Source organism: Daktulosphaira vitifoliae, unplaced genomic scaffold, assembly GCF_025091365.1.
Source record: "Daktulosphaira vitifoliae isolate Bord-2020 unplaced genomic scaffold, ASM2509136v1 Scaffold_1, whole genome shotgun sequence".
In the NCBI taxonomy this organism is placed as follows: Eukaryota; Metazoa; Arthropoda; class Insecta; order Hemiptera; family Phylloxeridae; genus Daktulosphaira; species Daktulosphaira vitifoliae.
Genome location: NW_026099572.1, coordinates 62,780,622 through 62,797,800, shown reverse-complemented (window position 1 = coordinate 62,797,800; position 17,179 = coordinate 62,780,622). Strand labels below are relative to the sequence as shown.

Sequence of the window (17,179 nt, the reverse complement as noted above, 5' to 3'; positions counted from 1 at the left end):
ATATATATAAAAGTGTCAGACTTTCCGGAACACTTTCAAAATTTAAGTTGAAAAAGTTCTACTTTCTACATGAATTTTTTAGATTTAAACCCCCCTTGTATATAGGGAAATGGTCCGATTTAAAAAAACAGTATGTCAAATGAAAGATATATATAAATACTACTCCTCATGAAAAAATTGTACTGATCCATACATTTTTCAAAAAGTTATAGCATAATAAAGTTAAAAATGGAAAATACAAAATCGAAAATTTTCACACAAAAATAGCATTCGGTAGCCATTTTCACCATGAAGATAAGATAAAGTCCGAAATTTTTTTTTNCGAAGCTAAAAAAATACTATATTATGTATAATATACACGATAAATATAAAACTGATAAGAGAAAAGTAATGGTTAATGAAAAGATGTAAGTTCATACTTCTAGTGGCATAATTAGGGTTTTGTCTTAGTTGGGGGGGGGTATACATAAAAAAAATTTTCATTTAAAAATAATATCTTCACCATATAATTATTTTTGCTATGTGGGAGATATAACACCCATAACCAGATCATAATTACGTTAATAAACTTCATTTTAATTTAATTGATAAAATAAGTTACTCTATAAGTGTTCGATTTAGGTCGAAGAAATAGGCACATTATCAGGAATCAAATGTTGTTGACTAGAATAGAATCCAACATTTAATGAGAAAGAAAAAAGACATTCAAGTTATGTAAACTTGATGAAAATTTAAAAATTAAAAAACTATCTTACGTTTAGGAAATATGGTTCTCTAAACCCACCAGTTTTTGTGATCACTTATCATTAGTATTAAAAAACAAGTTGTATAGATGTTTAGGTACAAGATTGACGTTTCAACAATTACAGTCTATTCTATAATTTTATTGATGAAATTAACTGTTGTTTTTGTCATAGAAGAACTACTGTTGCTCGATAATTTTACACAGGCACCAAAAAAAAAACAAATCTGGAATATATCCCAAGCGGCCGTTATGTTTAAAACGGTTTCGTCTAGTCATAGTCAAAATGGAAATACTATTTTCTGGATGTTTTGAACGTGTGTATTGATAAGATGACTTTCTTGTTGTACAGGTACACTATCGGCGTTTTCTTTTACGAGCATGACGAATTTCATTTTGGAGTTTTTTCTTAAATTGAACATTTTTTCACTCCTTAACTTTAACATTTCTACATTTTTCTCCTCGTCGTTTGTGTCTCTTCTTACACCATATACTATACGGTATGTGATTTTGTCACGGTAACGTGTGTGCCTGCAAAGAACACAAGAGTGGGTATTTAAAACACGTTGGCGGCAATCAGTGCGTGGAAGAGGCATCGCGTTTTTTTAAATGTAATTCTTTTTTTTACATATTATACCTATTACGCCTAAATGATTTGTCTTCTCTATCGTTATCCTCTTTCTTCCGACATTTATGGGTTAAGTTTTTACACAGGTTTTTATTATTGAATATATCTGTCAACCGTTGCGTGAACACGTCCAGCAATTATGTGCCACTGGACAAAAAAAATTACAAAAGTTAACAAAAAAAATCACTCTGTGTTACTGTAAAGAAGATTGTAGAGTTGATATAGATACAAATTTGTTAGTTTATATATATATTTTTTCTTTAAATATCGTAGTTTAAGTGATAAATGTTGTTTACTTTTCTATAGAATAATGTTATATCAACAGTAATTTTTTAAAAAGTATGAACTTGGTACAAGATTTTCTAAAAAAGTTAGTATGCAGTATTTCTTATTTCAACTTTATTTACAGTACGAATAGGCGCAATTTGTGGAGAGGCTTATTATGTTGGCCATTTCTATATTTCCATTTTATATAATTATATTAGTTAGGAAACAACAGCGGATATCACCATAAAAATTTTTGACTTATTTATTTTATCCTCTTCCATGTTTTAATCCTTTAGCCAGTCCTTAAGTAAACCTATTACAAAAGAAAACTACAAATTATACAACTATGTGTTCGTTTTTTGTTGGTGTTTTAAATGTGTTAAACAAAATTTACTTCAATTGAAACTTTCACTTGACTAAAGAAAATAGGTGTATAACTCGAATCTTGAATTTTAGTTTGTACTCGTACCTGTTTGAATTTATTGTACACCCTCATTATTTTATAACCCTTGATAATATAATGTGTAATAACTTGCTGAATGATTACAGGCGTTACAATTAAATTATATATTTATATATTTACTATTATTATACAGTATGTGAGTTATAATTGGAGTTCCATCATCATGCACATCTAATTATTGTATTCATAGTTATTTCTTATAAATATGTTTGCTAAAACTATTCCTAAATATGTTATTTAGATAACTTAAGTACAGCTTATTCATAGGAATTAACTATAAAAATGGTTTTGTAACTTTTAGAGTGATAATGAGATTAAAATTTTTCTCTTAATCATTCTAATTATATGAATACAAATTTTAATTTGGTTGAATTTCGTGTAAAAACCAGATAAGTTCATGCAAACTTGAACTTAATAAAGGCGATTAGAAAAAATTACTTGAAGCTAGAACTTTAAAATAATTTATTATTATAGTTCTATAGTTCAACTCGAATATGTTTGTGAAACTTTTTTTATATCTTCATTCTAACTGTATAAAAACTCGTTTTATTCTAATTCCGTAAATTTTTAAAAAGTGGACTTATCCGGTTGTTGCATTAAACCTTTCATTTTTTATTAGATGTACTTATTAAGTTACAAACATTTTAATACATAGAGTAGGGTACGTAGAGTGGGTAGATGCAGCCTGTGTATGACAACGTGCATTATTTTTTAAATTATTTTTTGGTTAATTAGCCAACTGAGGGGGCTTAGCTCCTTCTTGTCCTTTATTTGCATCTAGAGCAAGGTTCCTGAATTACGCAGTTCAAGGGGTAAGAACCCCATCATCCCCCCAACACTAGACCCGTTGAACAGATAAAATAAAAAAATATTTTGCCCCCTTCCATAGCAAATAACTGCGGACGCCCTTACTAGCACTTTTAAGTTTATTTTAAGTGCTTTAATGAAGTTTCTTCCAATAATTTATGAAGTATAAAAATTATGTATTGTAATTTATATAAAACTATATAATTTTTTATTAGTAGAATATATCTTGTAAAAATGTTGTAAAATTTAAGTAAAACGTTTATAGTATAAATAAACACTTCATTATTCAAGTATTTAATTTTTATTCTTAGCTTATACAATTTATTGAACAACAGCAGATTTTAATAAAAATTCTATTAATAAAGTATATTGGTAAATTATTATAACATAATCGCATTACTAGTAAACAACTTTATATTTTATTCATAATAACAACAATTTTCAGATATGTACAGGATAAGACTACTTGGTAGTGTCACATATACGTCTAATTTTATTTGAATTATAAAATAGTGATTGATTTAATAATTAGGGCTTTGGATAAGTTAAATAATGTTACAAACTAATCAAATTAATTAATCAACTACATAAAAAAATTTTGATTACAACACAAAATAAAATATATACTAAAGAAATCAAAAGTATTAAGTCTAGGATGAAAATTTAAAAGAAATAAAGTTTTATATAGTACATCTATAAAGTTTCAAAGCGATGAACTAGTTTTTTAATAGGTATTATATGTTAAATAATTCTAAAAATAGAAATTATATTTTTTTTAACCTTTAATGATATTGCTTGAGACATATTTAGCAGATCATATCTTATAAATTTTAAACTCTGATATTGAAGTTTTATTATTATTATTTTAACAAGAAAAATAATATGAACTTGAAAACTTATTCTTTATTACTTAAATTATATATTTATAATACATTATAAATATAATAGCCAAAGATAAATCAATCGCTCTGTATATATATATTTGATAAGTACTTACAAACATTTTTAAATTTTTAATTTAAAATAACTTGGTGTTGTTTGAAAAATATGATAATAATTAAAAACATGTTAATGATTGATTATTTTATTTTACAACAAATATATAAATATCAAATAAAAGCTGAGTGTATTTAAATAAGTATAATAAAAATATTATATGAAATTATTAATTAACGTCAGTACATTTTTTTAATATAACATTTTTAAGATGATAGTATGTATTCTTTAAATTAAAATTTTAAACATTTGATTAACTTTTTAAATATTTTCCAAACAATTAATTTTTATGTTTCACTTTTTTCAGAATTTACGTTTGTCAGTTACATGTTTCATTATTTTAATAGTCTGTATTTCACTTTCTGAAGGTACATAATAAGATTATATCTTTGATACGTCTGAAAAACACATTTTATTATTTTAAACCCCTTATTATTAATTTTAATTTTTAAATCGAGAACTGGTACAATTATAAATAATTATACTATCAAGTGTTGACTTGCTTTAAGTTCAAAAAGAGACTGAACCTTAGAACTAATACCTAAGACGAAATTCGTCTATGGACTGACGACTTGCCATCACACGTATGTATTCTATCAAAGCTTTACATAATCGTGTGACCGCCTGTTTGATGTTCAACAAGAGACTGAACCTTAGGTATCTAAGATGAAATTCGTCTATGGACTAAAGCTCACCAATACGGAAATTTTTTTTATTCACATATTATAAAATTTTACATGATAATAATTTTACAACCAGTTGGGAAAATAAATAAAAAATTCTATATACTTTTTTAATAATTTTTAAACAATCTCGAGAGAAAATTGCTCACCGATTAATAAAACTCTAATTTTATATTCGGTAAAAACATAGAATTTGACTTAATAGAGCCATTTTCGGCCATTTTTTGTAAACATATTTAGATGTGAAATAATTAAAATACAAGTAAATAATTTTTAATAAAAATTAATTAAATTATTAATTTATATTTATTTCAGCATGGGAATTAAAAAGTAGTAAGTAAACTAAGTCGCAAATAATTCAGTATAAAATGTTAATATCTAATGTCACAAATCATTCTAATAAAAATTAGGAACCTATTATAATAATTTATTAAGGAACCCGTACCAATTTGGACTGCCTTAGTACCTGGTATTAGCTACATAATTTATTCTGAAAGAAAAAAAAAATTCAAGGCAATTCATAATTTTTTCAACAGAATAAAATAAAAATTTATTTGAGACCAAAAACGGTGCTATATAAACCATTAATATTGATATGCATTATAGTTAATTTACATACATATATGTTTATTTTGTGTTTTTTTTTTTTATTTATTAAATATTATTTGACAGGATCAAATTCTAGTAACGAATGTAAGTATAAAATTACTTTAAAAATGTTTGAAAGTTTAACAAAATTAATGGTTTTTATAGATTATTTACAAAAATATTAATAGTAAAATTATAATCAATTTTATTTTTTTTAACATAAAAATAATTTAAAAAATATTTTACTATCATGATTTCAATTAAAAAAATTATTTTACAAATATTAAAGTAAGATATATAAGTGCTATACTGATGTGTAAAATTTGAAAGCTATTTTTATACTTTTCTACTTTTTTAATTTAATTTGAAAAGTATAAAAATAAATTATTTCTATTCTGAATATCACTTTTATTTTTAAATTTTCTTTAGATAAAAGTAGAATGAAACTTCAAGGAAAATCTTGTCCAATGTGTGACAATTGTGAAGCGACAAAGTTGCTTGAATGTAAAAACAAAGAACACGAGATATGCATTTTTTGCTACACTACTTGGCAGAAATATGATGAATGTCCATTGTGCAAAAAAATAATATTAAAAAATCAAAGTACTAAAAATTGATCATAATTGTAATTTTAATATTTCTACACTGATAACATTAATAATTTATAAACTGGTAACATGTTTTCTAAAATAAATACTATGTTTCAAGTACATATTATTTTTCTTGTTAACATCCGTTAAATATATCTTAAACAATATCAATAAAGGTTAAAATAAAATATATATATTTTCTTAGAAGTTCTTAATATATAACATCTATTAAAAAACTAGTTTCTCACTCTAACGCTTAATAAAAATCTTTGATAACACAGTAATTCTTCTTCTTTTCAGTACAAAATTTTACTTAAAAACGGTAGCAGAGTGTGGTCGCTGCATAGTTGGGACAAGTATAGATGATATCTAACTAATCTAAATAAAATCATTATCGTTAGAAACGATTTCATGTAAATCTGTAGAGAGTGTTAAATTTTAAGAAATTTGTGAATTATTCCAAATGTAAAATGAACTCCTATTTCTATCATATTCTATCAATAGTAGTTGATTTTTAAGTATAATTTATGAATAAATATCTATTAAAGAAATTCAACGTAGTATGAAATTGATATTTAATAATTAAGTATTGTAATTTTTACAGAGAAATTATAAAAAATTATAAAGTAGTTGTTACTTTTATGACCAACAAGTATAAAAATTGAAGGGCTCCATATAAATATTTGCATTTGTAGTTAATTATGAATAAATGGTCGAGAAGGAATTTTCATTAGAGTCAAAAATATACTTTTCTAAACCCATTTTCCGTGCTGAATTCAAATCTGCAATTTGATTTTTACCATCACCACTAATTTTTTATATTATTAGTAATTAGTTAAAAATGAGTATTAACATATAATAAAAGCTAAAAGTTATTACCGTGACTTTTTTAGCTCAACTTACAAATCTGAAATTGACATCATTAAATAAAACATTTTATGAGAATTTAAAAAATGGTATTGTTAATATTAATATGCAGTCAGAAAATTTTATAATTAATATTTATAGTAAATTTATCAGTAATTTAAATATTTTATTGCATTTTTATTGTAATAGATAACTTAAATAGAAGTAATAGTAATCATTTCCTAGTAACTTTTGGTGTTTAATAAGATTCTACAATTGAAATATTCAAAACTTAATTAATTTAAATGATTTATTTTAACTAAAATAACAATCAATAAGTTTTTAAAGAGATCTACTCAATTGAGCGTACTATTAAATTTAATTATAATTGTAAAAATACATTGTAAATTCAGGTGAAACTAAATATTATTTTTTTAGAAATATTTTTATAGCAACATGTTACCAAAAAATTTCAATTATTAATGACACACAAATAGAGTTAAAAAATTAATAAACTATAAATTAAAATAATTTTAATTATTATTTAATTTTGTAGTTTATTTCAGTAAATACTTTTAAAATATTAGAAATGAATGATTTTAATTTTCTGTATAGGGAACATGGGCTAAGTTACTAAGTAATTGATAAATTAGAATTTTTTTTTCAATTTTTGAGGGTAATATCTTCAACTAGATAGGAATTGTAATAATTTGACGTATCGTTAAAAAAAGTTGGTCAAATGAGAGCTGAGAAAATAAATGACAGCCCAAAAAAAAAACCATGTGGTAAAATAATTTTAATTTGAATAAGAAATTTCTTCTAATTAGGATAGACTACAATGATCGGGTCCTTAATATTTATTGAAGTTATTGAAGTTGAAAATATTTTCTAAATCAAGAATTATTAAGAAAAAAATGCAAAAATATTCACTTTCCAGTTGGGTTCGAATCTCGTACCTCAATCGTTAAAGATATAAATTTTACCGTCACAGCAACTGTACATCATCACATTTGTTTGAGAATAAAAATGGCAATATAAGCTAATTATAAATTTCAAAGTTATACTTCTTGACTTAAATGAAGCAAAAATATTTAAATAAGTTTATCTTTATATTCTATGTCAACTAAATTTATATAATATTCATTTAAATCAGTGTACTTTGGCCAGATTAAGGGTCAGATTTTCAAATAATTTACATAAAATGAAAGGAAAATATCTAAGGTTGTTATATAAAAAAAAATATTTTGATTTGTTTATTTTTCAAAAAGTTATGGCAGTTTTAAGCAAAAAAAAAATTAAATTTACCGAAACAAAAACAATCATAGGGGTAAGTTTTAAAGAACACTTATGAAACATTAAAAATCAAGAAATTAATAATTCTCCTGTGGTTAATTATTTATTGACATATAATCACTTCATTAAAACTGTTGCGTATTGATAAATATTATATAAATTAGTAGTGGGGGTTGTCAACTATTTGCCAGTGCAATCACCGGCACACACATCATTAACAATTATATTGTTTCTCAATAAATACTTATTTTCTGTTTAACTATTTGATGTTGTCTTTCATATTAAAACACAACAAAAACCATAAAACTAATTAATATCGTATATACAGTCAACTCGCGATATAACAAATAAAACTGTCGGTCCCTTGAAAATCTCGTGATATAACGAAAAATTACATGTATTTTAGTCCCCTCGATATAACGAAGTTTTTTTGACCAACGCTCTCTCTATGTAACGAATTATCATATAATAATGTCGTCGTAATTTATCAGCATGAGTTTAAAACGTAAGTGTTTGTCAATTTCTGACAAGAAAAGAATAATTGAAGCAGTCGAAAGTAGCAAAAAGAAAAAAGATGTAGCGGATAGTTTTCAAATCCCTTCTTCATCACTTTCTACAATTTTGAAACAGAAAGAAGCGATTTTTAATAAAACTGACGCAGAAGGTAGCCGAAAAAAGAACCGACCAAGTGAGTTTTCCCGTTTAGAACAGTGTTTGTTCACTTGGTTCAATCAAGTTAGGCAGCAAAACATTCCAGTGAGTGGTATATTAATCAAGGAAAAAGCCAAAAGTTTTGCTGAAATATTAGATATCTCAGATTTTACTGCTAGTGATGGCTGGTTATCTAATTTTAAAAAGCGTCATAACTTGGTGTTCAGAAAAATTTGTGGAGAAAGTGCAAGCGTCGATAATGGTATCTGTGAGAATTGGAAGGTGAAACTTCAATACTTGTTATGTGAATACGATCCGAAAAATGTGTTCAATGCTGACGAGACAGGACTATTTTTTAAATGTTTACCAGACCGAACACTAACGTATAAAAATGAAAAGTGCCATGGAGGAAAACTGAGTAAGGAGCGAGTTACATTACTTTTTGCGGTAAATATGGATGGTTCGGAGAAATTGAAGCCCTTATTTATAGGTAAATCCGCTAAACCTAGGTGCTATAAAAACGTCAAATCTTTGCCGGTGATGTATAGAAACAACAGAAAATCGTGGATGACTACCGAACTTTGGAACGAATGGCTTGAAACCCTCAACAATGACATGCAAAAACAACGCAGAAAAATTATCATATTCGTTGATAATTGCACTGCCCATAACAATCTCTCTACTCTCTCTAACGTGCGAATTGAATTCTTTCAGGCAAACACAACTTCAAAACTCCAACCTCTTGATCAAGGGATAATTAAAAACTTTAAAGTTTTATATAGAAAAGAAATTGTTTCTAAATTTTTGGACTGCTTGGAAAATAACGATTTTCCGAAAGTAACTATTTTGACTGCTATAATGATTAGCTAGAAAGCTTGGAACAATGTGACTGTACAAACGATTCGTAACTGCTTTAGAACGTGTGGATTTGGCAAAACAGAAGACGAAATCGCTGCCACTTTAGCAGTTGACAATCAATGGTATAGATTATCTACTGTTCTAGTCGAGCAGTTATCAACGTTTGAGGAATTTGTTGCTATCGACGATGATTCGGCTGTGTGTTTCTCTCAATGACGATGAGATTTAAAAAAAAACTGATGACGAGGAAGTCAATGATGAAGAAGAATTGTCCGAAGAGCCCCCAGTCACCTCAAAGGAAGCCAAAGCAGGTCTCCGTGCCGTTTTAAAATATTTACAAAATCACAACATAGACGATAGTATATTTATTCACATTTTAAAATTAGATAATACAATTGACCAAGTAAGCTCAATTGGCTATACACAAAAAAAATAACCGATTTTTAAAAAAAATAAATATGTATGTATATATGTATCATAATTTATTTAAAATAAATTTTTTAAAATCTTGTTATTACGAACTTTTGATATACCGAACTTTGTCCTCGGTCCCTTGAAATTCGTTATATCGTTAGTTGACTGTAGTTACAAAGAACTTAATATTAGAGAAACAGAAGAAATGTTTAAAAATAAAAATAATTAAATTAATTGGTACCTTGGCCCACTGAAAAATTATTAAACTTGTGTAAACTGGCCAAATGTGTCAATCGACTAGGTGATGCCATTATCTAATAATTAACCTCACTAGGTGATAAGGTTACTTGGGTTATATAAAGGTTTTTATCCGGTTGGGGTGCCAATATGTGTTTAGCGTTGATAATGGTAACATTATTTTTAGAATACACGTACTACTATAATCGATTTTTTTAGTAATTTTATGCTTTTTGAGTTAAATATTTTTTATATTTTTATTTTTAATGAATTATTGAAGATTAGACTCTCATTATTTTGAAAACTGTTAAAAATTTAAAAGTATCATAAAGGAAACTATTGTTTGATTCAAATAACTCTGCAATCATGTAATTGTCCAAGAAATACGTATTCGCGATTTGTTAGTAATTTCTGTTTTAAATATTTTCTAGAATTATTAGTTTTCAATAATATTAGCCATAAGTGATGAAGTCTTAGTATATATTGGTGGTGTTAGGGAGGAAAACTATCCTTGTCAAGTGTTTATGTACTTAAACGGTTTTCTCAATTACCATCAATATAATTAAGCTAAAATTTAACCAAAGTTTTATATTTAAAAACTCGGTAACAGCGTAGAAAGAATCTTTTGGTTAGGTTACATAGGCAAAGAAGGACTGACCACTAGGGTGGTCCTTAATCATATAAGAAGAAATTTTTTATTAATATTTTTTACACAGTATCCTCTAGATTGGTTAAATACTATTAAAATGTAATGTAGGTAAAATTTGGAAGTTTTTATTCAACCCCTTCTGGTGCCGCATTAGGGTTGAAATATGGCACTTGATGGGTGTTTTTGCTTTTTTTGTGTTTAACTCGACAACTATTACACTTAGCGCTAAAATGAATAGAATATTAATTATAGAACTTATTATTGCCTACAAAAAAGAAAATAACAATATTTTTCATAAATTCATTATATTTTGAGAAAAATAACTTAACATAAAAATTTTTCAAAATTTATCATAAATATATTTTTTTAAATATTTTAATATTTTTACTGAGTGGTTGAAGTTTCATCGAATTTTTCCTTTAAAATTGGATTTAGTCATATTTCCTAAAAAAACTCATATTATATTTCACGTTAGTGCAATTATATATTGATGTATTAGCATTTATGGCGCAAAAATCAAATATCAGTTTACCTGTACTGTTCTAAATACTATACTTATTATTTTGAACGTGTGGAATTTACTGTGATTATCCATAGAAGATAAGAATTGTGGCATTATTGTTGTTTGTGTAATAATAGGTAACGATAAAAGTTCTTACCAATAATCATTTTTCATGGACTAATATCAGATATTTTCTTGTAATTTAGTTTTTTGCTTATTATTGTGTCAAGTTTTAAGATTTGTTAAAATATTAGTTTAGTGATACAGTTTTTTTGAAATTTTATTTTATTTAAATATGTCACGTAACCAAGTGTATTTAGTAGGAGCAATGAATTATCAAATTACTGGAAGTAAATTACCTTCAGTTAAAAATGTTTTGAGTGTATTGTATTATAATTTAAGATTTGTAAAATTGAATTTGCATGAAAGTGCGGCGCTTGCTGTTGACGAGTGTCTAATTTACTGGAAAAAAGCTCGAATACCTACGCAAGATCCAGCTAATATTATAAGAAAATTAAAAAAGTTTTACGATGAACTGAGAAATTTAGAGAAAAATAAAACCAGGACCAGCGACTTATACAAGAAAAGAGAACAAAATTTTGTAGACCAAATCGAAGAATTGTTTGATATAGCTCATGCTAATGCAATCAGTCTAATGAAGATCCAGGAAGATATTGATTTTTTGCGACTTCAACGAACTAAGGGACGTCCCGGATGTATGATGGGAGTAGATATGAATTTAACCCAAGCAGAAAAAAAAAATGCAAATAAGACAAGAACAGAAAAATAAAATACTTATACCTCACTCAGATACAGAAACTTTATTAGAAGGTAATTTTTAAAAATAATGAATGTTTAATAAACATTGTTTATTATATTTTTAATAATTATATATGATTTAATTTAGAAAAATATTCATGTACTTCATCGGATTCATGTGATATGGAAATCGTAAGTGAAGAAGAGAGACAATTTTCACCAGTAGCAGGTCCGTCAAAAAATAAAAGAGGTAGAAAAGAACTTTTAACTTCTAGATTATCTGCCACTCTTGATAGGTGTAAAATAAGTGATAGGGATGCTGTTCATTTGTTAACTGCATGTTTGGATGCCTTATCATTAGATCCCAGCATATATGTTTTAAACCGATCGTCAATTAAAAGGTCCCGTGAACATTATAGACAAAAAATTGCAGAAAATATTAGTTCTAAATTTCATGAACAAAATTTGAATTTTGTTGTGATCCATTGGGATTCAAAAATGCTTCCAGACCTTACAGGGAAAAAAAAAGTCGATCGCCTCCCTATTATTGCAACCGCCTTAAATTTTGAACAGCTTCTTGGAGTCCCTTATATACCCTCTGGGAAAGGTTTAGAAGTATCATCAGCTGTCTATGACGCTTTAGTCAAATGGTCACTATTGGAAAAAGTACAGGCTTTCACATTTGATACTACGGCCTCTAATACGGGAAGGTTGAATGGGGCGTGTTTTTTGTTAGAGCAACGTCTTGGAAGAGAAATTTTATTCTTAGCATGCCGACACCATATTTATGAACTTGTTTTACAAGGCGTATTTTCAGATACCAAATTATGTCCTTCAACCGGACCAGAAATATTATTATTCAAGAGGTTTCAACAAGAATGGGAAACAATTGATAAAACAAAATTCTCTACATCAATTTCTGATACTTATGTTCATAATATTTTAAAAGATGAAGCCGATGAAATTATTTTATATGCAAAAAGTAAAATTACTGAATATCTCCCCCGAGATGATTATCAAGAGTTTTTAGAACTTGTTATTATATTTTTGGGCGGTGTTCCTCAAAGGGGAAATGCTTTTCGAAAACCGGGTCCTTATCATTTAGCCAGATGGATGGCTAAAGCAATATATTGTTTAAAAATATTTTTGTTTAAAAATCAATTTAAACTAGACAGCAGAGAAGAAACATCATTAAAGGATATTTGTTGTTTTATTGTAAAATGTTACGTTCAAGCTTGGTTTTCATCTCCAAAAGCTATAGAAGCTCCTTTTAATGACATATTATTTCTTAGAAAATTAGAATCTTATAAATTACAAAATAAAAAAATCGCAGACGTGGCATTAAAAAAAATAACTAATCATTTGTGGTATTTAAATCCAGAATGTATTACTTTTTCCTTATTTGACAATCGTATAGACTATAATACAAAACGCAAAATGGCTGAAAAAATTCTAAGTTATAATGATGATGATGATGAAGAAACTAATCTGAATAAAAAGTTAACTCTTACACCAGACGATGTCCCCAATTTTCTTCAAAAAGACCTACCAACTGATTTAATAACTTCCAAATCAATTGAAATGTTTAAGCGGTTTAAAATTCAAACAAATTTTTTAAGCATTGATCCAGCTTATTGGAATTATCAGGAAGACTTCAAAACAGGTAGAGAAATAATCAAATCATTGAAAATAGTTAACGACACAGCTGAGAGAGGAGTCAAGCTAATGGAAGAATATAATGATAAATTTACTAAAGACGAAGAACAAAAACAATTTTTATTGCAGGTAAATTTAACAATTTTTATTTTTAACTTAACTTAATTATATCGTTTAAATTTTTAGACCGTCCAAGACTATCAAAAAAAATATCCAAAATGTGATAGAGAAACATTAAAAAAAATATATTAAAAGACAAATACTAGTTCCATGTAGATAAATGTGCTATGAATTTTGTAATAATTATGTGTTGATAGAATGGATTATACATTTTTTTTTTTTTAATCTTAGTTAATATTCATGAAATTATTATATAGTTATTTTATACAATTTTTTACTTAGCTTTTTTTTTTTAATATTAATTTTATAAAAAAAGATTACATGAAAATTTAATGAAATTTCAACCACTCAGTAAAAATATTAAAATATTTAAAAAAATATATTTATGATAAATTTTGAAAAATTTTTATGTTAAGTTATTTTTCTCAAAATATAATGAATTTATGAAAAATATTGTTATTTTCTTTTTTGTAGGCAATAATAAATTCTATAATTAATATTCTATTCATTTTAGCGCTAAGTGTAATAGTTGTCGAGTTAAACACAAAAAAAGCAAAAACACCCATCAAGTGCCATATTTCAACCCTAATGCGGCACCAGAAGGGGTTGAATAAAAACTTCCAAATTTTACCTACATTACATTTTAATAGTATTTAACCAATCTAGAGGGTACTGTCTTAAAAAAATTGAGTTTGAAAAATAAGGACCACCCTACTGACCACGGGAGTTGTCCTGTAGGCCGCTATCTACAGTATGATAAACGTATTGCTCTTGTAAAATTGATTTGACCTTTTTTGGGAACGATGTAAATTTTTTTGGTGTGAACAGCGTCAACAAAGTTTTTGTTACTCCGTAGCCTGTGACCTTCCAGTACAGCTCTCTACGTAGCAATTGGATATTGACAAACCGACTGCTTACGGTATAATTGGCGTATGCGACATTTTTATCAACAATTTTTTCCCCCTAAAAACATGAAAGTAACTTATGGATATTTCAAATCAAATGAGTCTGAACATTTTTGGTAAAATGTCGTTACGCCAATTAGCCTGTAAACAGTAGTAAAATAGAACTCATTGTCTTTGCACTAAAGGATAATTCTCTATTTTTCTATTAAAATATTTTTTACAAACAAAGTCCTATCCTAACAGAGATCGTGTTCTAGATCTACTAACTTTATTACATTCTTGAAACACAATGAATAATTGTTCTAAAATTGTTATGAAATAGTTTTTTTGTTAGAAAATGGCTATTTAAACGTATTCTAAGAAGCCAATAATTATCAGAAAAAAAGTTTACAAAATGATGATTCTATCATAAGTATGTTGTCATTTATGTTTGAGATCTATATTAAAAAATAATTACAATCAAGTAAAATTATTTTTATATTAATCAACATTAGTTATATAAATTTAGTACAAACTTGAATTATAAATTACAAAAGTAAAACTATTAAATAAAATTATTACTGTCTTTTCAATCAATATTATATATCGCGTTGACACTGTCTCCGTCACATTGTCATTGGCGGTGTCCCGCGACCAGCGTCACCTTCATTAGCCGTCGTCTTATTATTTGGTAGTTGGACTGGCCAACATCGCGTACCATACGCTACGGTGCAAAGTCCAGCAAGCGTCGCACGGCCAACGACGACCCGCTGAAAACGGTACGCTCAGTCTTCTTCCCGTCGTCCAAGTGACGAGGATATACGCCACCGGCTCCGAACGTGTCGCACGACCGGACTCAACGAACCGATTCGCACCGTCGCCATTATTGATGCTAACTTTTTGACGTCCGAGGACCAAGTCGCCGACGCTAGCAAAAGTGCCATGATATCGCGCGAAGATTGTTATTGTGTTTGTCTTTACGCATCTTTTTAAAATAATCTGTTGTTGTTCATGAATAATAAACGGAGTCTCTACAATAAAAACAAGTGTCGATTACATCACTGAGACGTAAGTCGTGTCATTGGCGGGGAATCGAACTGCCGTGTCGCGCGTGACAGCCAGGGACACTTACCACTATACTACCGAGGACGTAAATGTTATCTAAAGCTGCTTTTGTTTCAGAATCATTCATTCTGAAATAATGTTGTTTTTGTAACACGATTTATTATTTTATATTTATTTATTTACTAAATTAACGCCCCAAAGGGCAAGAGTACAGTTAATAAAACTTAAACTAGACATCAATAAATTTAGAGCATACAATTAATTATAAAAACAAACAATATAAGTAAAGATTCTTAACTATATAATCGATCTCTTTATTACATCTAAAGAATTAAAAAAGAAGTCCACTTTATGACTAACTTCATTACATTCTAATAACATACGATTGACCGGAGCAAAAAGATTATAGTTCTGTTGGACAGGAGAAACATAAAACATCGTTTGAGACCGTAAATGGACTGAAGGAACATTAAAAGGAATAATATCAAGAATTTTTGGACAGTCCATTTTATTATTTAATAAACTATGGATTCAACTAACGTCAAACATTTTCCGCCTCATACTCAGACTGGTTATATTTGAAGCTACTACATTTAAATCAACTTCATTAATATCGTATTTTCCTACTTTTACTACTAACATACGTAGAAAACGTTTTAGCAATTTTTCCAGTTTATTAGTAAGATTAGCTTGATATGGTGACCAAATAATTGACCCATATTCGACTATAGAACGCACTAAAGAACAATATAAAACTTTTAAACAAATAGGATTAGAAAACTCCCAGCAATTTCGCTTAAGAAAGCCCAACATCCGTAGTGCTTTATTATAAATAAATGAAATGTGTTCAGTAAAAGATAAATTCGAAGAAAGAATTACACCTAAGTCTTTAATATGAGGAACATTTATGAGATTAATACTATTTATATTATATGCATATAGTTCATATGAACGCTTACGACAAAAAGTGATCTGAGCACATTTAGACACATTCAAGCATAAACCATTAACAACACACCAATTATAAAATCTGCACAAGTCTGCTTGGAGATTATGACTGTCGTGAATTGTACGAATGTTAGAATAAATTTTTACATCATCGGCAAAACACAAATAGCTTGAATGTTGAAAGACATCAGAAAGATCGTTCATGAAAATTAAGAAAAGTAATGGAGATAAATGCCCTCCTTGAGGAACCCCAGAGGGGATATGGATAATGGAAGAGATAATATTATTTATCTTTACTTGCTGCTGTCTGCCTGTGAGGTATGAAGCTAATCATTTAAGCAGTGGGTCTTTAATGCCAATATGTTTTAATTTATCAATTAATACCTTGTGATTTAATGTATCAAACGATTTTTTCATATCAGTATAAATTGCATCAACTCGACCACCATTTGCAACAGTGGAAACAATATTAGTATAAAACACAAGCAGGTTAGTAATAGTTGATTTAGAACTACGAAAGCCGTGCTGGCAGT

At 27.5% G+C, this 17,179-nt stretch overlaps 3 protein-coding genes across 3 annotated transcripts; 2 read left to right on the top strand and 1 right to left on the bottom strand.

The window, feature by feature from the left end:
* The first annotated feature begins 8,395 nt into the window (after nucleotides 1-8,395).
* On the top strand, nucleotides 8,396-9,628 carry LOC126894939 (tigger transposable element-derived protein 4-like). The gene is made up of 2 exons (XM_050666317.1): nucleotides 8,396-9,268; nucleotides 9,425-9,628. Exons 1-2 carry the CDS (start codon nucleotides 8,396-8,398, stop codon nucleotides 9,626-9,628), a joined length of 1,077 nt encoding a protein of 358 aa, XP_050522274.1.
* Nucleotides 9,629-11,286: 1,658 nt separating this feature from the next.
* On the top strand, nucleotides 11,287-13,980 carry LOC126905499 (uncharacterized). The gene is made up of 3 exons (XM_050685240.1): nucleotides 11,287-12,045; nucleotides 12,122-13,758; nucleotides 13,816-13,980. Exons 1-3 carry the CDS (start codon nucleotides 11,976-11,978, stop codon nucleotides 13,879-13,881), a joined length of 1,773 nt encoding a protein of 590 aa, XP_050541197.1. The 5' UTR covers nucleotides 11,287-11,975; the 3' UTR covers nucleotides 13,882-13,980.
* A 2,249-nt stretch (nucleotides 13,981-16,229) lies between these two features.
* LOC126894929 (uncharacterized) lies at nucleotides 16,230-16,850 on the bottom strand. Its single transcript, XM_050666311.1, has one exon. It carries the CDS (start codon nucleotides 16,848-16,850, stop codon nucleotides 16,230-16,232), a length of 621 nt encoding a protein of 206 aa, XP_050522268.1.
* Between the last annotated feature and the right edge of the window lie 329 nt (nucleotides 16,851-17,179).